This window comes from Emydura macquarii, unplaced genomic scaffold (assembly GCF_026122565.2).
Source record: "Emydura macquarii macquarii isolate MOO-44397 ecotype Brisbane River unplaced genomic scaffold, CSIRO-AGI_Emac_v2 contig_691, whole genome shotgun sequence".
NCBI lineage: Eukaryota > Metazoa > Chordata > Testudines > Chelidae > Emydura > Emydura macquarii.
Window position 1 is genome coordinate 11926797 of NW_027130828.1, and position 25120 is coordinate 11951916.

The following is a 25120-nucleotide window of genomic DNA, read 5'->3' on the forward strand; positions in this document are numbered from 1 at the left end:
TATTAGACACACTAAAGCCAGGCTTATTTATTTTTAAAATAAAAACAGCAGTAAAATGGAAGGTTTTTGCTCTATTAAAAGACTCCGAAAATAAACATTTCCAGCAAATACTGTATGCAAAGGGCTCTTCCTTTAAAGGCTGTTCTATCTGGGTTTGCGTCTAGCAGAGCGTCTGCACCCTGCTGGGATTTGATTTGCTGCTTCTCCTTTGGCTGGAAAGCAGGTGTCTCCCTCTTTCTCCTGGCCTCTGATGCTTGCTGCCTCCTGTTCAGAATCCCCTTTGCTCACTGGATAGTGGGGTTTGTCTGTGCCTTCCCTTTGCCTGCTTTTATCACTTTCTTCTTCCTTACACACACTGTGTCCCAGCAACTCCCCTGTGGCATAGTCTTCATCTAGGAGCAGGCAGTCTTCACTAGTGTTGGGGGACTTGCTACTCTCATCCTGACTTCCTTCCTCCTCTATGACCAGAGCTCCACATATATCAGTCTCACTGGCTGGGCTTTCATCCCTTCTCAAAGAGGTGCCCAGTTCACTCTTATTCTCTAGAGATCCAGAGGTTTGTTCTTTTAGCTCTAGTAATTCTGTAACGTCCTCTCCCGTGCCATGATGGGTATTCACTCTCTCAGCTTCATCCTTTATCTTAACAGCAAGTGGCTGCTGCTGATCATCAAACGCCTGAACGCCAGAGCCATGGGAGCATAAAGAGGCCGCTGCTGTGGCACGGTGCCTTGCTGCCTTGTATCTCTGTGCAAAGGAAAAACGTGTGAGTGAAAACAAGGCTGAGAGGTTACAATACTGAGTATCAGCTGGTTCAAGAGAAACCTTCACAAAGACAGTTGCAAGTGACAGACTGCTATGCTGGCCTACTCTTCAACAGTCTAGGCTCTCTTGAATGGGCTGCTGAGGGAAGGAGTTGTTCAAGCAGGTAAGGGTTTGCTCCTGAAGAAAAGTGATGGTATTAAGGTTTTATTCCCTCTTGCATTTGCAAATGCGGAGGGATTAGGTAGAGTGAAGCTGGGGACATAGAACCAGTCTTTGATAGTTGTTAATCTTGATTGGAGATGATAGATCTCAATAGGCCAGTGGAATGCAGGTGAAAGCAAGAAAAAACTCATTCCAACTACTGACAATCTAGTTTTGGGGGTGGGCAGGAGAAACGTAGTCTCACCTTCCAGACACACAGCACTATTGGTTGCCTTGCTTGCACTCCTTAAATGCATCTTAAGATGCTTAGTTGCTAGATGTTAATTAGATTAACGCAAATTTTGTTGCGGATAAACATGGAGTGAAATGACAGTTTCCTTTTGCATTGTGCTCATCTAAGCAGTGCAGGCTGACTGCTCATTCACTTTGTGCTTCTTGGGCAAGAGCTCCACCGTTGGGGGAAAAAAAACTCTTCAGTAAAATCATATATAAGGGAATGATTCTAGGAGGGTATTTTAAGCAGTAAGCGTCTCCACTTGCAAAAGCTCTCATACATTCACTAGATAGTGAATTTAGGCCCTATTTCAGCAGTGTTAGCAAGATGACTTACTTGACTGATTCCCAAACTGAGACCTCAAGTGGGAGATCAGCAAGGAAGCTAAAATTGTCTTTGAAGTTTTGGTGGCAACTTCAGAAAAATAGTACATAAGAGTATAACCATGGGATCCTTAGCCACACAGGGATTTCTCCAGCTCATTACTCAGTTATGGAGGCCTCTAGTTAGATGTGGTGATCCACAGACTCCTACAAAGGCCAGGGCACTAAGTGAACAGCATGGAGCTCCTTTTCTTCCACAACAATATGAAAGTGATTAGTGATGCTAAACTTAATCCCTGGAACTAAGGGCTTGCACTAAATCCAACAATTTAATTGAACTAGTCTATTCAGGTTCTTTTACTGCATCAGTACTATGGTACTTAGCCCATGAAGGGGCTGCATTATTAGCCATTTGGTACTGAAGACAAAAAGTAAGTTCTCCCTGTGATCTTTCCTGGCTCCTAGAGGGTCTAAATACAACTCTTATCCCTCTTTAAATATGGTTCCATACAGCTCTGCTTTTAGTAATATAGAAGAGAAGCAGCTGAAAGTCCAGTAAGCCCTAATCTTTTAGGTTAGCCATTCCATAGGCTGGTGCATGAAGCAGAGCCCATTCTGCATGGGGAGACAGACTCTTCTGTGCAACTAAACATTTTTCACTTATCAGCCAGAAACATTACACATACTCAAAGCGCACCAAGTACATACTCAACACCACAGTTATTCTGATCAGCACCATGCTGCTGCCAGCCTGATTTGTTCTTTGGTTTCTACCATGAAGCTGCACAAGTTTAATTTTTAAGAGATTAAGTTAAACTGGTGCAAACCCCTCTGTGGACCCTTTGTCTGTTCCCAGTTGATTTAAGCTAAATCAAAATAAACTGGTTTAAACTGCTGTAAGAATCCTCGCAGCATTATGTAGTAGTGTAACTAAATCAGTTTAAAAGTCGTATCTTAAACTGAGGCAACTGTTGACAAAGTGCAAAGTAGCTGTTTCCAGAGTGGTGCACTGGACTGCCTCAACCACAAGCAAATTGCTGCTAGGAAACCTCCACTGTGGCATTCTGGCCAGAAGTGCTGTTCTCTCCCCTTCAAAAAAAAACCTAGAAGTAATTTAATGCAAAGACCATGACAGTCCTTAGACCTCTAACCAGCAACATGAACAGTCCAGGGAGTCAGTACTTCCAGCTGAGATCACAAGACTCAAAAGGGCAGTGGCTAATTATAAAACAGACTAGCCTTAAATATTTGTAGAAGACCAAATCCTCCAAATCACATCCACATACATCTGGAATAAGTTATTTCCAAGCACTTCATTGATATTTTATGAATTAGCCTCCAGGACTACCATGAGGGTTATCCTCACTACTTTACAGATAGGATTGGAGAAGTGACCTACCTAAAATTACACAGCAACTTGCTGGCAGAGAACAGAGGAAAGCTGACTCCTACTCCCCTAACTACTAGACAACATTTCCTTCTTGGTACCCCAATGGGAGGAAACAGTGGCATCTCCCGGCATTTAAATGTGAAGGGGAGACACTCACTGTTGCTATGGTAACTAATTTTTAAAAGGCCAAAAGAGGGGAGGTAACTAAATGGATCTGAATAACTTACTGAAGCAAGACATGAACAGGGAGACTGATTCTTTCATTCTAGAAGTGATCTGCACAGGGGAGAGGAAAAGCTACAGCTGCTGTAAAGATTTTAAGAACTGCCAGCCCACATGGGACACTGCTGTTTCCCCCAGCTCTTGCTAAAAGGTAATAGGGATATAGGAAGGGGAGTGTTAACCTTTGACTACCTTGGCAAAGGGAATTAACCTGTCTGAAGACTAGCAGAAAAGTTCCACAGCACACACCATGAAAAAACTATGAATAAACATGGAAAGGAAAAGCGGGACATTTTTGCTGAAGCAAATCTCAGCCCTTACCACCAGAGGAAACGCAAATTGGAATTACCCCCCCCATCCCAGAAGTCTGGGAATGCCACTTCCATACATAAGACGCAACAGTCACTGAAGTGAGAAGGAAAAATACTACATTGCCTCAAGACCAGCATGATGGGTACAGACACAAAATCTGATTACTGCCCTCAGTGAAATCCAGTGGATGAGTTTACAGCTGAATGCAAGGGCCATTCTCATCCCTGCTGCATGTGGACTGGATATAGGAGCAGAACAGCACTAACTGGCTGAACTCTGCACCAATGAAGAGCCTCCAGGAAAACTACCAGAAGCTCCCAAGTTGCTCCCTGCTGCTACCTAGTCCCTGGGGACCAACCAAACTCTCAACAGCTCATGGATTGGAGTTTTCCATCTTCTAAACATCCTGGAATTTCATTTCTACTATTTTAAAAGATGACTTTCCAACTACCTGTCCTCTCTATAGATATTATCTACATGTAATTTGAGTGTCAGGGGAGCTATTTCCAGCATTACAGATACTAAAGCTTTACCTAGACAGATGTGTATCATTTCCTGCCCTCTTTAAAAGGAGAAGCCTCTTCTTGTTTGGTTCCCCACATTTGTATTCTAGGGAACCACAAGAAAGTCCCAGGCTGAATCAGGGTTTGCATTTCAAAGGTTCAGTGAACAGATCAAACACTCTGTGGGGAGATGGAGGATTTCCAGCTAAGAATGGGCAACGACAGACATTAACACTAGTTAGGAAGCAGGAGCAGAACTGTCTGATCTGCAAGGGGAGTTGGAGATAAGCAGAGAGCATACCAGATGAAAGCTGTGGCATGACTGACATTGTGATGGACAATGGCAAGGTGCTGAAGACAGACAGCTCAAAGAGGGGAGTTGCTGAGGGAATGGAGAACACACACACAGGGTGACAAACACCAGGGTCTAACCTGAAAGTTCTCAAAATGCATCAGGGACTTCAAGTGTGTGCCCCGGGCAGCGGAGTCACTATGGTAGAATTTGTGACACAGCCTGCAGAGGTAACCTGCGACGGGGACCAGAAAATCCGGGCCTGCAAAATGGGAGGGGAATGGAAATCACAGATCACATTGAATGGAACTCCAAAACAATAAGAATGTTAAAGGGGAAATTAAAAAGAAGAGTTTTGCTTCTGTTAATTGGGGATTTGCAAGATCACTTGCTGAATATCTGATTTTACCACAGGGCAGCTGTGAGCCGATATTCAGAGAGATCTGGCTGTCAGAGCAAAAACTACACAGCATAAAAAAATACAATGGAAAACTACAGAGACCATGTGAGCAGCTGTAATGGGCTCAATCCAAGCAGAAGACAGGAGAAACATGGAGAGACCAGTCACAGCATTAATCATTATTCCGTCTGCCACATGATAGTGGAAGATAACAGCAATGAGGAAAACTGGTGTAAACAGAGTTTTCCCTGTGCACAGAGCAGCCTCTGCTGGTGCATACACCCCCTGCTCTCCCCACAATGTATGACTGGCTGGGAAAGGTTTTAGAAATCGAAGTCTGAGCTGCTTACAGAGATTAGGGTGGTGGCTAGAGACAGCGCTGTACACGAGTTCAGCTGCTTTGTCTGTTCTCACCAGATGCTAGTCTAGAGGGGTGGTTCCGAAGAACAAAGAGGATGGTATGCAGTTCAATCTCCTTTGTGGAGCCACGGTGTGCCTCACCTGCTCTTCAATGCAGGAGAGACGCATCTCTACTGAAGCTTCAGTTTTTCTAGGGAGTGTTCTGAAGAGGACATTGATCTAGCAACTCTGCTTTCTACATGGCTTGTTCAGTACTTCACCCTTTTGCACTGGCTCCATCCCCACTCCAGTTCTTCAATCTTCCTGGATTAGATCAAGATTCGCAGCCCTGTCTCTTGAGGGGCAAGAAGCACCTGCCAAACCCATTTACAGCTTTGACAAACAGCACGTGCCTTACGCTTACAACTCAGCAGACCCAACTTTGTCCCTTCTGCAAAATCCGCTAACATACGCTGGCTGGACATGGATGCTGGTGGCAGTCCTGCTTGCTGCCGGCAACAAAGTCTTGAACAGAGGGCCCACCCCCTGTGACAATGACAGGCCTAGCCCCAGAAGGCAGTCTTGGACACACTGCTTGGCTGGGTTGCTTACCATAGGTGGTATCTGGACAGTATGCCTCATTTCCTTCACAGTCCTCCAGAGGCTCTTCCTTCAGCCCAACCTGAACGAGAACCAAGAGACCATGTCAGTGCATGGAGCCCCCAGCCTGGGGGCTGTTTCCATTGCTCAACTCCCCTCATGGGCCTTTAACCCTTTCCAGTGAGCTTGGGAGCAAAGCTGAGGTACAACATGGCAGGAAGGGGCTTTTGTCTCCTATTATCCCCTTCCTACAGCAAAATAAACCCCTTAATTGTGTCACTAGTCAGTGATCACTCGATCCTGCACAGATTACATTAACAGCAGAGCATAAAGGACAGGTTAAATCAACATACAAAAACCAGGAATTAGGAGAAAATTTCATTAGCAGGGTTAAAAACCACCACTTGTATTTAAGGCCTGAGCTAACTCAACTGTGTCCTTTCCATTGTTAGTTGTTCTTGAAGCAGAGAGCTACTTCATCTGGAGAACACTTGCCAAGAGATATCCATCTATGGGATCCCAGTTAGGAACAGGAGCAAAGCTGCTAATGGGTCAGGTTCAAGCAGAATGGTTGATAGTGAAGTCTAAACTGTTTTGCCCCCCTTGTCAGGGTAGCCCAGGATATCTTCTTCCACTCCTATAGGCTCCCCTGTATCACACGAAGATCCAAGGTCCTCCCTCTCCTTACCAAACAGCCACACATCACAGCCAGTCTCTTTCCAGCTGAGGTACCACGTGACAAGCAGTGTTAGCTGCTTCAAGTCAGCCCCAGGAGTTACCATTATTGAACATCAGAAATGCCCTCCCCTTGAGTGAAGGGAATCAGATTCTCCTTTATACTCCACAGCACTCTGGAAACCTCTTATGTGAGAAGAGTAAAACTGGTGCTGCTGCAAATCAGATCTCAAAGTATCTTAGATACTCCCCATCTTACCCTCTGCTCTGGGAACAGAGTAGATAAGCCTCCACAATGCCCTGAGCTCAACTGGCCATGACTGACCGAGCCATTAGAGTCTAACCCAGATGCTCATATAACACAGCCTTCTATTTCTGTTATCGTTGGGTACCTGCTTGATGACAGGATCTTCATTTTCTATCAGCATCACCTCAGAACCCTCCTCTTCACCTATTCCCTCCTCCTCTTCCTCCTCTTCATCATCGTCATCTTCAAAACAGCCAACAGCATCAACTGTGATTAGCTCCTCTGAGTCCTCTGGCCCACCTAGCTCCTTCTCACCCAGCCTCACCTGCCAGACACAGAGAGAAAAGATCAGACCAGATCAACTGCTAACTTCAGGCACTCACATAATGTCCCTCCTGCTGAGGAGGAGGACTGGATAGGATTCCTGGTGGCGTCTGGAGCTGTCGCTCTCTGGGATGAGCAGATGGCATTGCTAAACAAGACCACTATCCTGCTCCCAGTCAACATACAGTGCTCAATTTCCAGTCTGCTCCTTTAAGTAGTATAGGAATGAGCCATCAGGGAGGAGAGGAACCACTCAACAGGAAAAATGATGCATCTCTTCACTGGTTTGAGACAAGTAGAACAGCCACATACCACGCATAGCCACTTTTGTCTAACACAGCAGTGCTTCCCCCATCCCGTTCACATTACCTCTTTGGCCTTCTGCTTATGCTCGGGGGACTTCATGTGCTCCACAAACTTGCGAGGGGTCTTGAAGTGACGGCTGCAGACAGTGCAAAAGGGACGGAGAGAGCGTTTGGCCAACTGAGAGGAAAGGGATGAGAAGATCTGACTGGTCAAGACAGACACCACTTTGTTTCAATTAAGCTTCATTTAAACTTCTTCTCTCTCAAAATCATGACCATGAATCTAGAACAAATCAGGCCACCTCCTTACAGCAGTAGAGAGGGGCATCCTGGCATACGTGCATCCACGTGCCTAAGAGGTGGCAAATGTGTGTGAAGATAACACAGAAAGGCTCTGGCTTCTCATGATATTGAAAGATCTCATGGCACTTATCATATGAGATGGGGTAGTTAACACTAGTGTCCTGGCCAGATTACAGCATGGGTAATTAAAGACTGCCTACCTAAAATTCCCCTTGCAGTTGAAAATGATCAAGGAAAGAGCCATGCTGCTATCATACCTCTGGGCAGACAGAGTTTAATAATAAGCAAGGCCTGTAGTAGTAGTAATAATCAGAAAAACAAAATGTGCTGCCAGTCAGCACCAATTAACTCAGCATGACACCCAGGAGCTCCACCAGCACCAGGGTCTAGAAGCCCAAGAGAACTAGATGCATAAAGAGATAAGTCTAGAAATATCCTCATCACCACAGTGCAATGCCCTAGCTTATTCCCTCCAGCTCACTCTCCTCTACCTTGCTTCTAAGAATAAGTGAATGTCTTTTTCCAGTCCAACCCCCTTTGTACATCAGGGCAATTTGTTACCTTATGTTCTTGGGTCCTTCGATGTTTGATTAGATCCTCCATAAAGTGTATCTGGCAGGTGTTACACCACCGCTGCTGGGTCTCTCTGCAGAAAGAAGAATGGCTTAGTAAGAGGCTCCCTTGTATTCCCCAGGGAACAGTTTTTGTAGTTCTGCGCGGTCTCACTTCCTATTGTGCTACATTTCCTCCCCACAAGGCTACATTTCAGTTCTCATCTCCCCCACCTTTACCTAGTTTGGTTTAACTCATGTTTATAAGGATGCACCCATCACAACAGTCCTTAGGCTGATGTACCTCATTAAACACTACACAGTGTGACAAAGTCAGTATAGCTACGCTATAGGAAGCAGCTAAATAATTTTCTCAAAGGAGGCTACCTGCTGGGGTTAAGGCCTGAGAAAACAGATGTGCCTTGAACTGTGCACTGAATACGGACTCACTCTGGTTGGGTGGAACCAATGGAGAGGCAAGTTCCAAAGTCAAGGTTCTTCTGCTCAAAGCCCTGCCTCCCAGTGTTCAGAACTAGGGACTGCTGGCAAGAAAGTCTCTGCTGAAGTGTCTTGAGCATTTCTATTAGACTGTATCTGAGATCTGATGTATGCAGGGACATGTATTTTATTAAAGGCCAGCCAGACACAGACACCCACCCCATCCATGTCTGATCAGATCTCTTTTCATAAAACACTGACTTAACATAGAACCCGAATGCTAAGTTTTTATTGCTTTGGGATTTTCCTTCCTCCTTTATGTATATTCTGAGTGTGACTGAGAACGAGTGGAGAAAGAGGTGACAGTTTTATTTGTATCCAGAATTTTAATCTGCTTTTACAGACTTGCGCTTTGCAATGCTGGTTCCTGGGGTGGTTTCTTAAGGCCAATAGGGACACATCAAAGGTATTTTTAAAGATCCAAGTACTGCAATATCTAGATACTGACCTACCTGGGATCAGCCCTATTTACCCTCCACCTCCAGCACGAGGACACATACCCATCTTTCTTAGCCATCAACGTCTGCTCCTTCACCATGGGCAGCAGCGAGACAAAGCAGACATTACTCATGTGTTGAATCTCCCCAAGTCGCTGCTGGTGCTGAATTCCAGCCATGTGGGATTGGAAATTCTAACGAAGAAGAGAAAATCCATTTAGATGGACTCAAACTAAAAAATTTTTTTTTAAAAAAGCTGGTCAATTTCATGCGTTCCATTCCTTCTACCAATCTATAATATTTGGAAAGTTTAAAAGTTTAAGAGCATAGCTATCTGTGGATAAGCCAGCTCTGGAGCGTTAGGATGTTGGCTAGCGAGCTCTTTGGAGGAGGAGTGGATTATTTTGTTAATTTATAGGCTTTTCTCGGCCTCTTGTCACTGCAGTGCCTGATGCCTTGAAAACATGTCTCACAGTACAACGTTTTTACATGCAATTCCTTCCCGTGGCACCCAGTCCCAGACAGACTCTAGTGCTTATACCTGCTGGTTGCAGCAGTTGGTCTTGCAGATGTAACAGAAGAATTTAAGGACAGACGCAGGACCAGTATCAGCTGTGCCCAGCTCACAGGTCCAGTGTCCTGGCTTTGGGGCTGTGGTGCTGATAGCTCTGCTTTCACTGCTCTGCTGGATAGTCACTTTCAACGAGCCCCCAGAACTCAACACCTGCCAGAATGAAAAAATCAAGAGTCCATTCTAGGTGTCTCTTTCGGGGCTTCTGATGACTAAAGGGTTAAGTTTAACCCCATTTCTATAACACCTGGAAAAATGCCTTGAAATTTCAGTCAATCATGTCATTTCAAGTATTAGGTGCACAATGTTACCATCACTGTGCTAGGTCCACAATCACTTTCATTATTAATTAAATTAGTTGCTAGATCTTCCAATAGAGTCACTCGCAGGCCAGTGTATCTATATATGCTCAGTTCTTAATAGCCCCTGGAGACACTGCAGGCTGATCCATTTACTGGTGACTGCAGTACTCCACAGAGCCAGTTGTGGGACTCCCACAGTTTGTGCTTCCCCACCACAGAACTGCAGTCGGTTCTGCACTAAATGTAATGATCTAGGTCAGGGGTGGCCAACCAGTCAGAGATGAAGAGTCAAAAAATAGATGTAGATATCGCAAAGAGCCACATGTCTCTTACCCTCCCCTCCGCAGAAAATTCACCCTGATGCGAGCCGCATTTATATAAGCAAAGAGCCGCATGCAGCTCACGAGCTGCAGGTTGGCCACCCCGATCTAGGTTGTAATGTAATTCCTTACCAAGGTTCTATGAGCATATTATCCTGTCCACATATAAAGACACCCCCGCACAGTGGAACACAGATGTCACTAACCATGCCAAACAACCATGCACTGGCAAACATAGGCGCTGACTCCATGGGTGATGAGGGGTTGAAGCACCCACAGAAAAAAAAAATAGTGGGTGCAGCACCCACTGGGATATAGCTGTTGGTAGCCGGTGGCCACGATTTCCCCCAGCCACGCCCCACAGCTGCTGCCAGCTGTTCCGCTTGTTCAGCCTGCTGCCAGCAGATCAGCAAATGATGCCTCCCTGCTCTGGCAGGGGCTGAGTCAGGGATGGCTTCAGCTGCTAACGAGGGCGGGCCCATGTAACAAATTAACACCAAAAAAAAAAAAAGCCTTAGGGATAGGGGTGTGTATGTGCTGCCGCTGCTGCCTGGGAAGCCACATGTGGGGGAGCAGGACCTGACCCCCGTGCCCTGGCAGAAGTCAAGGGGGGAAGCCCCCCTGCTGCTGTGGCTGCCACCGCCTGGGTAAGCCACAAGGGGAAGGCGGGAGCTGGACCCAATCCCTGTGCCCCGGGAGAAGCCAAGGTGGGGAGGAAGCCCTGCAGGCTACCGAGCCATGTGGGTGTGTGTGTGTGGAGCTGGACCCAGGCCCTGGCAGAAGCTGGGGGGTGAGGAGGAAAGCAAGAAGAAACAGGAGTGGGGCATGAAGGACCCCAGGGCAGGAAGACCCCAGAAGGAAGGAAGAAAGGCTGGGAGGGAGTGGGGGGGGAAGAGAAGAGGCAAAGAGGAGGGAATGGAGTGGGGCAGTGAGGTTTTGAGAGGTAGTGCAGCAGGACAGGATGATAGAAAAGAATAGGAGAAACCAGGAAGAGGGAAGGATTAGAATCAGGAGGGTAGAACAGAAAAAGGTAATCAGGGGAAAGAAAGAGAGAAAAGCTGAATGAAGGAAAAGAAATAATGGAAAAACAAAACAAACAGTAAATCAATCATTTTTTACAGAGTGTTAAATGGCAAAAGATTTACAAGCTGTACTACAAGCAATAGGATTTTAAATAGCATTAAGCATGAAAAAAAAGATGGGGTGAAACCCTGGCCCCATTGAAGTTAATGGAAGTTTTGCTATGGACTTCAGTGGGACCACAGTTTCAAGCAGCATTCTTTATGATGATGGGAATGGAGGGGAAAATAGCAGCTCTGGTTGTGATGAGTGATGGACAGCGGAAGACAGAACCCAGTGTTTCTGTGGGTGGGAAGTGTGCATATACTACTTTGTTTTTATGTTTTTTCTTTTTTTAATATTGAATCTGTATGTTTGAATATGTTTATATATATATATAAACATGTTTATATATGCATGGGATGGGAACATTAAGAGACTACAATAATAAATTACTCTAAAAAGTAATCTGATTACATGTAACAGACATTTAATAACTAGAATATGAAAGAAGTTTATAAATATACTGAAAATAGCCTCCCCCAAAACTGGCAGAGCTCCATCCCAAACCCACACACCTTGTTCTTAAGACAGAAGGGGTCAGAAAGGAGTGAGCAGCAGGTAAGAGGTGCTCAGGGGAAGGACTGGGGATTGGGTCTCGGGGGGCAGGGTAGGGCACCCACCGGCAAAACCAAAACTCAGCACCTGTGCTGGCAGAGTCAGATATGTAGGATTTGGCTGGGAATACAGACAGGTCTTTAGGAATTAGCTTAATCATAAAGCAACTATTAGCACTGGCTCCCAGTCTGCAGGTGTCCCTGCTGGCTCTAACAGTGTTATACTTTGGCCTGCTTCTCTCTGGTCTACTTTCTGGAGTGCCAAGACCCAACTAGCTTCACCCTCCTGCTGTAATTTCAAACCATAAGGTAGCTGCCAGCATTCAGCTCCTTTACCAGGAATGGCAGAGGAAGAGGCATGCTCTTCATCTGCTTTAATAGCATCCCTCACAATTTCTTTACTAACTCTAAACTTTTCCATTCATCCTCAGTGATTCTACAGCCACTAAAACAGACCTGCCTGGTGGGGCAGCTGTTCCCCTTCCCAGACGAGGCTGAGAGAAGCTCTTCTTGGGAAAATCAGACATTTAAGAGCCCTTTATTAATCTTTTAATGTAAATTTAAAAGAAAAAAGAAAAGAAAACCCCCACACACAGCAGCCTCCCATCCTTCCAGATCAGTATGGAAGTCTTTAACTTAGTCATAGCTCCAATGTTATGCAGAATGCAGACAGTTAGGATAATATAGCTTCCAAGCTTTTAACAGGGGTGCAGATTTACAAAAATTAAAACACTGCCACAATCTACTGTAATTTAATGAGAGGCAGACCCTTCATAGCAGCTTCCTACAACAGCACAATGCCACACCAGCACTGATGACAACCCCAGAGCCAGGTGCCACTTGGTTTACATCACAATGGAGATCTGGGTAAAATTGACTCTTGGAGGCAGGGAAACATTTTGTGCACATTGTCCCTTTATATGCCCTGTGTGAAGTGGCAAAGGACATGCCTACCTACCTCTGGAGCTTTCAGTTCCTCAGAGAAGTTTCTCTCCTTGGAGGCATCTTCACGTGTATTCTCTCTCACGTTGTCTGGTCCTAAAAACAGAGAGACCCTTTAGCTGGATTAAAACTGAACAATGATAGAAAACAAAGAAGCAGGTGTATGAAGTCTGGAAGTTTACCTCACCCCTGTGCATGGATATTATCCTATATTCACTGGGCCTTGACCCAGTTGTCATAGAGAAAGTCCTTGTACAACATGGAAATTTGTCCCACTGTTTGCATTTGGCTATTCAAAACCATCTTGAAGCCCTCCATTTAGCTGGAACACCTATGGGGGCATAGTCTTAGGGTGTTGGTCCCAGTATTTCTCTTCCTGAACTTTTCATCCTAGGAGTATGTTTCTGAAAAGATTCAGGGTATCTGCAGACATCAAGACTATGCCTACACTGAACTTGGGTGGTGTAATTCTCAGCTCCAGCAGCCATACACATGCCAGATCTGCTCAAGACAGTATGCTAAAAATAGCAACTAGGCTGTGGTGGTGTGAAGGTCAGCTATCTACATATGTACTTACAATCTCAGACAGGGTTATACTCGGGCAGGCAATCAAAACTGCCACCTCAGTCACACTGCTATTTTTAGTGTGTTAGCATGTATGCATCTACCCAAGCTGGGAATGACATTTTCCAGCTGAAGTGTGGATGTACCCCATGTGTTACATTGTATCTCTAACAGTCTGGAGGCTCCATCCCTCATGTCTATCATAACCCCTTACCATCTGCCTGGGTTGCTATGCTTGACTCCTCTGCTTCCTGGCTGCTTGTAGCATCTTCTAGTACAGGCACTTCTTCCACACTTCAATTAAAAAAAAAAAAGAAAGAAAAGGAGAACAAAATCATCTCCCATGTCCACATCCAAGAAGATGAAGAGGCTTAGGCCAATGCACAAGCTGATGTTTAAACACAGGCCAAAGGAGAGCAATCTACAGGGTTCTTAACAATCAAGCAAAAACCTGAAATCTCAAAAATAAGTTGATAATATTTTATTGTTGCAGATGGTATTTCTGGTGATGCTCCAGCAGGGCAGGAAAAAGGAGGGGCTCCTTATCATATACACAAATATCAATCATACCCTTAAAAGCCAGCCAAAAGAGCTTGAATCAACTGTTCAGAGATAATTGTCCTATCCTGCTGAAAGGATGGGAAGAGGGCTACCTGGAAGGTATTCTCAGTAAGGGGTCCTAGGATTCATTTCCTGCCTTGGTCGGTGATCTCCAGGACGACTGCAACACTCACCTGTTCTAGGGATCAGGGAAGGTTAAAACTGAGATCAGGAGGGAAACTTTGTTGGTAGCCACACAGGGGTTTTCAGGAGTTTTGTCTCATTGAGATTTCAGTTTCACTGAATGTTTTCCAGATGTATTTTGCATTTGATTTCAGCAGATAATCAATAGGTCAATAGCTCTAAATACCAAACACTGCTAACAGGATTTGGCTTTGTGTTTCATTGTTGCCATTGATCTGATTTAAGGAATAGAAACAGGCTCCTGAAGGATTGCTGAGAAGAAAATCTTTCTGATCTGCAGAAAGATTCAGTAAAGCAGATTTCATTCCTGATTATATGTCAGCACTCAGACTTTTCAACTAGGTTTTATATATGTCCCTTTTTCCAAGCCAGACCTACATTCCCACCTGCCCAGAGGAAGCAGCGCACTTCTGAACTCAGTAACAGCATGCAGTCTGCATTCCTGTCTGCATTAGGATTTAAAACACACACTCCATAATTTAGCAGATTGATAAGTGATAAAGTAGCTGAGTTACACAGTTATAAATACACAGCAAGATTTTGATAATGCAGACAAGGGCAAAACAAAAGTGGCTTGTATTATCGTTATTTGTTAAGTGTTGCCAGTGTGCTCAACACCCTACAATACATGGATGCAGAGAGTGCTCCGCAAGGCAGGAATATAGAGTCTAAGATCAGAGACTTAGAGGAAGGGGTGTCACTTTTTTAAAAAAACAAGGAGGAGGCAGCATTATATTGACACTTGTTACCATTTATGGCCCTTGGGAAAGGACATGGGATTTCAAGGTATCGAATGAAAAAGGTGGATGCCAGTTGCACTTGAATAAGGAAGTCATTCCAGGCATATGGACAGCAAAGCAGGCATGAAGGGAAGAGTGGGAGAAGGAAATGAGGGAGCATGGAGGCTGGTATCATTGGCAGAGAAGGCGAGAGGTGGGATGTGATAAGAAACAAGAGCAGAAATATATGCAAGTTGCGGCTGTTCAGAGATTCATCATCAGGTCATTATCAGATAAATGAGAACACTCTCTAAACTCTGGATTCAGTTACAGAGGAACATTGCTAATCTGCACCCCATACATCATATTTAGTTACACTAAATCTGGTAGTGTCTAGCCACTGCTCAGTAAAGATTTAAGAGTCACTGCAGCAAGGTCTACCACTGAGACTTAATTATTTATTCCATTTATGCTACAGAACATTTATTAATACACTGCAAATTATTAGCATAATTAAAACCAAACTACAGTTGGTAGAACAAAGTATATGCTGTGATGAGTCAGCCTTGATTTTAATAGCATTTACTCACTTTCTCGCTAATCCCCAAGTGCTCAATAATATTTTGCATTTCTGTAACACTGTGGTCAAAGTGATGTACAAACATCAAATCAACGCTACACCGCCCTACACAGAGGTCTTTGTTAACCTCTAATCTACAGATGAGGAAACTGAGGCACAAAGAGGTGAAGAGATTTGCCTATGACCACACAGTGAATTGGTAGCAAACAGATGAGAATGCAGGAGTCCTGATTGTCAGTTGGTATTGCATATTAGGAAGCTTCTAATGTACTTGAACAGAAAAAGGATTTTGCAAATAAATCCACTTTGATTTGAGAACTTTTTTTTCTAGTGTCTAATAATTCTTATTCACACCCCTCTCCCTTCCCCCCACATGTATAACAGTAACAGGTCTGAGCAGGGTACAATTTGGAACAGTACAAACTGCTTGCTGAGCTGTATTCCATGCTCTTCCCACCAGATGGCGATATGACATTGCATGGGTTCCTGGTTTAGCAGTCAGTGGCAGGGAGCAGAGAATTTGCAAGACAGGCCTTTATATTCTGACATTTTCCCCCACCCCCATTCATATAGTATTATCAATTGCCTGTGTTTATTTATATCTAATAGATATATGGGATCCAAGCAACAGTGTGGCTCAGGAAGTGTCATCTTTGCAGCCTGCCTACACATGGTCCATCTCTCTATTCATCATCTTCATGGTTCTGATACCTGCAGCACCCTTGGACTCAGCAAGTGCCCTGAGGTTTTTTGAGTCACCCATGAACACCAGAGATATTCCTCCCAAATGCCTGAAGTCAGGCTGGCATGGCAGTGCTCCATCTTACCACAAATATAGCAATGGAACAACAACAACAAAAGCAAATAAGCAATCTAAATCCATTGTGCCCCCTATGGCCTTTTCAATGGAAATTACCTCTTCAGTCTCTTTGCTGCAGGCTCAGTGTCCAGTATGGATTCTGCTGGCATTTTTGGTTCTGCAGGGATAAAGATAAATATTACCTTAGCAGAACAAACCATGGCCCCTCTGATCTGATCTCCTACCAAATGGCTTATGTCAGATATAGTACTTTAGAGCAGATAAGACTATAAAGCACTTGGCCAATTCTGGTTTTGAGAAGGGTGGCAATGGATTGGCTAACAAGAGATTAGTAATGACCTGGGATATGGAGCTTTATCTCTAGAGGTTACTGCTATAAGCTTGACCCAGAAGTATAGATATGAACTCATTCCTACCCAATGGCTGTTTGGATCTTAGTCCAATACCAAGGGGACAAGAGCCTGCACCACAAAATCCAACACTATACATTAAGGTCAGGTGTTAGACCTGTCAATCTGTTGTGTCCCTGTAATCAAATCAGTTTTCCACTGAATTTGGACTGGAAAAATCATTCCTTGACTGGGCATTCATGCAGATACAACCTCACTATATTTCTATGTTCTTAGATTACAAGAGCCTGTATCTTCATGTATTTATACAGTGCCTACCACAATGGTGCCCAAACCCAATAGTATTTCAAGGAAACAGGCGCGTCCTATTACACAAGACTGTTTCTTTAACATATCGGGTTGCAAGTGGGTTCCACCTCATCTGAGTTTTAGTCTATGGCTGCCATGCTGAATTCAGTGCTGGTAAGGTGGCATGACAACATTTAGTCCAAAATTATTTCCTTTTCCCATCCCACTCAGAGTCTTCTCTACTGAAGTGACTTACTACACAGGCAAAGGAGCGAGTAACCTGATCTAAAACGGGCATCTGTGGGGAAAGGCTGACGGGAATCATATCAACAAGGAATGTTCCTTTTGCTCCACAAGAGGGCACGCAGCAGGTATATCATCTCAATAATGCATACAGCTTCCTCCTGATTAAACAAGGGCTATGGAGCTGGTTTGCAAAGCTAAAACACCTAACTAATGGCATAAATGAAGCCCAGTGCAGGGGATGCTGACTGGAGGTAAGCTAGATAGGTTTGTCTTCCAGAAATCCTCTTTTGCAGTAAGCATCTAACAAGAGACTATAGCTATTTACTATCTTTGCTGCACCAATGTCCTAGAGAGGTTTCTTGAGCATGCTCAGATTTCATTTCATTACTGGGCCCTCTTACCTGTGGGTGAGGAGTTGTTCTGTTCTGACCCAGCCTGGCTACCCTCTGGTATTTCCATTTTCTCATCAACTCCTTGTGCCTGAGATGAGGATGCCTGATCCAGCTCCCGCTTCCTGTCAGGGCCCCTCTGGTAGTCCTGCAATTAGCAAAGAGTCTCACACCCAGCTCTCTTCTCCTTCTCAAAACTCAACATGTCTTCCAAAGTTCCACAACTATTATTATAGGACCAGAGCAGAAATTCCAAAGTAGAGGGCCTGATGATCTGCCTGAGACTCTCCACCTTCAAGCAACTCAAAGTGGATGAACAGAACTCTGTACATGGAGTTCAGACCACAGGCACTAGCTGACATCTCCAGGGTCTTTAACAGAAACTGTGGCAGGTCCAGGGCACTACAGAGAGGCCCATGCAAACCCTGCAAGGGCTGGAAGGAAGAAGAACCTAAATAATTACTCTTTTTTCTCTGCAAAAAAGCAGAGTCAGGGTGTAGAGTATCAGTTTATCCAGTACACCTTATTGGGATAACGATATCCAGCACAGAATGCTGGCCTAAGCCAGGAGCTCCAGGTAAAATGGCACTGAACATTAGAGTAGGTAACACAAAACCTGAGGCTACAACAGGGGAGAAGTTAAAAAAGAAAGGACAATCTTCAGTCGATTCCCAGACAAATCTGAATTCAGACCTGGGGAATGGAGAAGCAGGGAATGGAGGGAAAAGGAGGAGCATCTGAGGATTAATAATACTTTGCAATCCTGTAATACTTTTCACCAAGGACTCAAAAAGGAATTGTAAACATTCATCAATTAATCTTCACAACGTCTTTAAAAGCCAGTATTATCCTGATTTTACAGGAGGGAGGAGGGGGGAAAACAGAGGCACAGAGAGGTTAAGTGATTTGTCCATGGTCATAGCAAGCCAGTGCTCAGCTGGAAATAGAAGCCAAGGACTCCTGACTCTCAATCCTCTGCTCTAGTCACAAGACTCACTATTTTTCATGATTCAGGCCAGTCTACAGGAGTGCAGCCATGAGGTTTTTGCTATGGCAGGGACATGAATGAAATCCTGGCTCCACTGAGAGTGGCAAAGCTCTCAGGCTTCAGTGGAACCAGGATTTCATACATTCTGTTGTAGCTATTTTGAGGTAGGTATTTCTAACAGTTTCTATTATTTTACTATTTACATAGAACTAATAAAATGAATCCTGGTATCCTAGGACAGGAGGGATCTACTGGAAGCAGATGGGGAACTCCCATACAATACAACTGGGATCTCTGGAAATCAGTTGGTTTGACCAAAGAGCTTCTATGTCAGCAGTCTGGTACTAAAATGATTATTCTTTCATTCTAATCCGCCCACATTTCTCTTTAGTACCCCATGTACAAGATGGGCAATCATCTTAGCGGGTACCAGCCAGCATCTAATGAGAGCTAGTCTCCAAAGATCTGGAAATCACAAGCTCACCTTACGAAACATCCGATTCTGCCGCTGGAACGCAAGGCCTGGGAAGCCCAGCTGTGCGGGCTTTAATGAGACCCCAACAGGTGGTGGCCCCAAAAGAGAATGTCTTGTAGCCTGAGGGAAAAACTGTTGCAAAGCTGGGGCTGTCATGTTAAATCCTCGTAAGTTTCCTACAAATGAAAACAAAAATACAGTATATCACCCCATGCAGGGTGTGCAGCAGCAGTGAGGGGCAGAACTTAGAGAACTCAACTTCCCTTTCCATAGGGAATGGATATGAGAAATTGTGCTTTGATGGCCAGCTTCTGTTTCCCCCAGCTACCCCAAAGATCTCACACCACTATATGGGAATGTGTTAAGACTACACAACTGTTTATAATTGTTACTGCAGGTTAAGCTCACTAGAGTGATTATTTAATTCGAACACACTAGCACCTAGGTTTAAAGAAAGACAAGGTCTTGTTTTTGCAGAGATTCCTTGTAGAAGAGGAAAATTCATCCTACAGCTTGTGCAGCTAGCAGTTCAAACTGTGATCTGGATGTTTTTGGGGTTCTTTGGACAGGACAGCAGCAACGATTAGAGCATTTAATTTAAAACAGCATTTTAAACAAGATTTCATAGGCCTCTCTGCCACCAGATTTATCATGCAAGCTCAACATGATAAATGTCTGGGTTTAGTTTAAGGTGCTACCATTTTCTATCATACGTTTTGTCTTTTGAACAGTTCTTTTCAAGAGAGCATCCATCTGAAAGCGCTTTATAACCATTAGATAAGTATCAATACTTTTCCATTAAGGCAAGCCTCAACATTCCCATTTTACAGCTAAGGAAGCAAAGACACAGAGACTTTAGAGACAAAATTTTAGAAGTAGCCTCTAATTTTGGCTGCCAATCTTTAGATACCAATTGCTTGATTTTCATAGGTACTGAACACCCATAGCCTCCACTGAAGTCAATTTGAGCTATGGGTGCTTGGCACCTCTGAAAAATCAGACTCTAGCTGTCTAAAGATGGAGATCCAAAATCAGGGTTTACTTTTGAAAATTTGTACATAAGCAACAATCTAAAGGCCACACAATAAGTCAGTGGCAGAGTCAAGAGTAGAATCCAGGAATCCTGACACTCAACATCATGCTTTAAGCACCAGATGACCTCAGTATAATGTATAAAAACTGCAACACAACCCAAGGAATACCCATAGATTTGAATTGTTTGTCAATTGTGCTGTGAAAGAAAATCTCTTATTGTAAAGAGATTTATCTCCACTTTGAACAGAAATCTATTTGGTAAGAAATTGCCTTCTGTTCTTGGGTTAGCAATTTTACAAGAACTCCACTTTCATTTAGACTCTGAAGGGCATTTGTTCTTTCCCCACTTCCATTGCTTAAACCATAGGCTTCCATCAAATTATTTATTCTGATGTTTCTCAGGGTACTGAAATACATGGGCATCAGATATTCTCACAAGTAACCCAAACTAGTAAGTGACCAGAAAAATTCAAATCGCAAGTACAATCATATTGTTCAGTAGGATCTTTATTACACATTTAACATGAGACAATGCAGAATGTAAAAAACAGAAGTCACAGATACCCCCACCTCATTAGCAAGCTGTAAGTAGTAACACTCCACCTTAGTTTATTAGACTGGTCATTAAAACACCTTGTTCAACTGGCAAATCCAGTTTGTTTCAAATCATTTGACATATTTCTATTTTAAATACAATCTGTCAATAAAAACTTCACCTTTAGAGAAAGGCCATGCTACTACTTATCAAATTTATCAGTCACCCTCCTTTCATATTCTTGCTGGGCCCAAGCTCTTTCCATGATACAAACATACACAAGGAACTTGAAAATCTGCACTAACTTTGGATTGGAATTTGTCCCTTACTGCCTCTGTTTGGCTGATGGAAAGCTAAGATTTCTAGACGGCCACTGGGATCAAAAGAGAACATTTGTATTAACTAGGCAAGGGAGAACCAAGGGCATTGTAACAAAATGTAGAATAAACCTACTATGTGTACATCTGGATATTATTATTATGCAAAAAAAAATCCCTGGTCTAGTTTTAAGTTAAATGATCATTCAAATTAACCCAAGTACCTTTTTCTTTGTTAAAAAGGCACTGGCATGTTAAAAATAAAAGAAAATACAAAAATAAAAAGCCAAAAGCTCCTTACCTGCATTTCTAATACCTTATATTAACTACAGCTATTATTGGGGCAGCCTTGTAAAATTGTCTCAAAAACTTATCAGACCGTGGACAAAAATCTACCCTCCTGGGAAGAAATGATGATGGAATAAATAGGGACATTCACCATATAAGTAGATTACTTACTCCAAGCAAGTAGAATTCCACAAAGCTGTTTCTTAAAAAAACGAACTTTTCACTTTTATGCTCGCCTCACACCCTCCCCCCCACTTCACTGAGCTTGGAAGAAAGACCAACTAGTCACTTTCTGCAATACATTTGTTTGGGTTTGCAGACAATGCAAATGACTGTTTAAATCTAAACAAAATTATGACTGCTGATTAATATATTCATGGAAACATTTTTATTTGCCTTAGGTTTGTAAAAGAGAAAGTTGTACCAGCTTCTATCTACCTTTACAATCACAACTTCCACATCAAATCTTGATCTTGAGCAGTTGAGAAATTGGATCTCCAACAACTGAAGAACCCTCTGAGAATTGGACTGGGGCAAATTTGAAAGAGAACAGAGCAGAGGAACGGAATCCCAAAGCACAGAGGAGGACTGCAATGCTTAGACATGCAATATCCATTCTATGGCAACTCTCCCAGGTTAAGTGAGGATGAAGGGTGACTTAATAAGGGCAATGAGCATCACCAACAGTGACAGTACCTTGCATCTGTTGCATAAGCAGGGCTCGCTGAAGCATTGGATTGGCATTAAGGAGTGATGCTTGATTTGCTGCCCGTAAACTCAGCATCTGTTGCTGCTGATGTGGTGGCAAACCCCTGGAAAAGAAGGGATAAAACACTTGAAAACCTTCCTGTAGAAAAATGTAACCTTCAGACTCACTCTTGTCTCTAATGAGCGCAAACAACACAAGGAGCAAAGAACAGTAGCAATACTGATGCACTATTCCCTTTCTTCCATCTTCCTGGAGTACCCAATCATGAGGGATTGTCTATTAAGAAATTTATGGTCTGCAACTTTGCCAGGTTTAAGAGACAGAACCTCTCAACACCAAACACACATAAGGGGTAAGAAGATAGCTTAAAGTTCAGTAGGGGACTACAGCTCTACAGACCCATGCAGGCAGCTGATCACTAGCCAAACTGAACAACTCCTCTTGGTTTTAAAAACATTTTCAACATCTTACAACACTACTCAAAATCCGCTACTCCCATCCAGAGGCTGTCTATATGGACACAGTTGCACCCAAATGTGAGTGTTGGGAAGAGTGGCAGTAAACTATGACTTTCCTGTTTAAAGTCTGGACCAAAAGGAAAGATGAGAGGAGTGGGAATATCCTGGGAATGGGGATGAGCAGCAGAAGTGCCAGTCTAGTGTCAAGGAATTGAAGAAACTGGCACACATTATCCTAGGTGAGTCTTATACTCTCTAAAAATAAATATGATAACACTGCCCTCAACCTCACTCCCATAATTTTTGAGCCAATATTGATTTACTATTCCACTACTAGATATGCTATATATTATGAAGTCAAAAGCCGTTTCTGGTGGTGTGGGGAAGCCCTATTCAATGTTGGCTTTTAAAGCTCTGAAAGGAGAAAGCTTGCTTATATCAGACAACTCTTCCTCAAAACTTGTCCTGGTCCTCACAAGTGCTGACATCACACTTTAAGTTGGCGAGTCAGGAGGTAGCTGGGAAAGCCCTCCAGGTGTGAAATTTACTTCTGCACAACATCTTCCTCAGCTCAAGCCACCCCACTTAAAACATTTTTTTTATTAGGAGACCATTTTAATAAATGAAGACAGATATTCTCAGTATAGTGGGTCACCTTTTAATAATTATGGACAGATATTTGCAGTATTGTGGGTCATTTGCATTTATTTGAAGAGAGACTTAAACAAATACTTTCCCACTCTTTTTTCTCTTATATTACTTGTGTAATAGAGGTTCCCAAGCATACCTCAATAACATACCTACCATATGGATGCAACCTTACTTGTGATTTAATATCCAAAGAACTTCCTTTCCTCCTTACATTTCCCCCCACAGCCTTGAATTTCTGCTGTATAAAGTTTTACAAGAACAATAACAGCACCTAAGTGCATTATTTAATAGTTTCCGTATTATATCTTTTATCTCTGGTCATAATGGGCAAATTTCCTTGACTAGAACTATTGTTCTCTCTTGTACATGTTAGGTGAGCATTTTCTCCCTTTATTGTCGTGTCTTTACTGCTTGTGTCTAGCAGACATATCTAATTTGTCTTTTAATCCAACTCAAATACAAAGTCACATCCTCAACAGCATGGAGTGCAATTGCAAAAATATCTGTGTTTATACAGAAACATCACTTGAATGACACCTTACAACATGTCCAAACTGCATTCAATAATCCCATCCTAACACTAACTGACTATACACATAATAAAACCAAACTATGTAACCAAAGGGGAGTTGGATCCTGGTAATATAGTAAAATTCATGCTCCTGTTTAAAAGATTCATTAGGACATTTATGTAAGTTGTAACAGGTAACGTTTCCCTTTGGATTCCCCATTTTTAAACAACAATCCGTTTTTCTAGTCTGATTGCTGTCCACTCACATTTAAATTATGCCACTTTGACTCTATAGCATTTTGTTTTTATATAATCTCCACTCTTGTGTTCTACTTGCTCTCAGGTACTATAGGATGACGACAAGCACCTTAGAAATTCTATGAGCACAGAGATTTTTAATGGTGACTGCAGTGCCCCATCTGTTGCAGGGGAGGGAAGTAGCCTTTATACTTCCAAACTGTAGTATTTTGTAACTGTCTGGCGCAAGGCCTGTTCTGGAGGAGCTGCACCAAGCAGGAGCTTCCTTCACGTCCTGTCTCCTCAGTCCAGAGCTCAGGATGAGGGTGGACGGTTAGTGCTGGGCAGAGCCTGTATTACTGCCAGGGCTGCAGCTCCTAGACACCCTGCCCAGGACATGCAGAGAGGAGAGGAGCCGCTTCAGCGACCAGACTCACTAGGGGAAATGCAGACAGTTCATGGCGCAAGCCGAGGCCCTGCGCACACACAATATCCCCCCCAGGGCACTTACACTCCCTGCACAGATCCCCGTCACCCACCCGGCCTCCTAAACCTCTGCACCGATCCCCCTCAGGCCATCCTCTCCCCGGGGCTCTCACACCCCCTTCCCTGTCTCCCACTAGGGGCCCTTTAGCCCTGGCACACATCCCTCTCCCTCACCCCAAGGCCCTTAGCCCCCTTCCCCTCTGAGCCCTGGTGCAGCCCCGCCGCTCAGGGTCCCTAAACCCTTTTCCCGCCCTCCGGGCCCTTGACCCCCCGCGCGCACATCCTGCCCCTCCCCCACAGCACCCTCCTCTAGTCTCCTCCCGCTGCCAACAGGGGTGTCTCGGGCCGCCCCGACTAGGCGAAGGGGAGGGGACAGGCAGGGGGGGCAGGGATTAAACCGGCCACGCTAAGGCTTTCCTGGGGAAGGTCCCCAGGTACAGGCCCGCGGTCCCCGGTCTCGATTAGTCGCGCTTACCGGCCTCCCTGTTGCGACGGGTGATGATGCTGTTGCTGGAGGAGGTGCTGGAGCTGCAGCAGCTGCTGCTGGAGCTGCTGCTGGTTGAACATGTCTGGGCGGGGGGGAGCCCCACGCGGAGCGAGCCTGGGACAAAACGCAGGAGAATGAGGGAGGCAGCCGCAGCTGGGGTTATGCGTATTAACTTCGCAGCAGCCATTGAGCAGGGACCTGCCACCCATTCATTCACTTATCCGAGTGCCGCCAGCGCCGGGGTCAGCACCAGAAGCAGCCTGGGAAGGGGATCTTCTAGACCCCACCCCATAAAAATCCTCCCTCCCCCCCCCAAAGTGGAGCCTCAGAGCCCCCCGCTGCCAGCTTTGCATTGCAGCCCCTTCCCGAGCACCAGGACTCCTGTTGCAACCAACCTGAGTTTACATTTCTTGACAAGCAACCTCCATCTTACTGCAAAGAACAATAACCACCTGCTGGTGCTGCTGCCCCACTCGCTAGAGTCAGACTTCTTCTCAGCGCAGCCTCGCTGTA

The 25120-nt window shown here is 44.3% G+C and overlaps 1 protein-coding gene across 1 annotated transcript; it reads right to left on the minus strand.

Moving 5' to 3' along the window:
• On the minus strand, nt 1-25120 carry CIZ1 (CDKN1A interacting zinc finger protein 1). Its single transcript, XM_067542088.1, has 16 exons — nt 25060-25120; nt 24596-24721; nt 21765-21880; nt 18903-19069; nt 17443-17578; nt 16254-16314; nt 13509-13588; nt 12747-12826; nt 9461-9643; nt 8983-9113; nt 7995-8079; nt 7195-7308; nt 6647-6826; nt 5592-5661; nt 4381-4502; nt 1-744 (listed from the first exon to the last, which is right to left on the minus strand). Exons 2-16 carry the CDS (start codon nt 24685-24687, stop codon nt 145-147), a joined length of 2217 nt encoding a protein of 738 aa, XP_067398189.1. The 5' UTR covers nt 24688-24721; nt 25060-25120; the 3' UTR covers nt 1-144.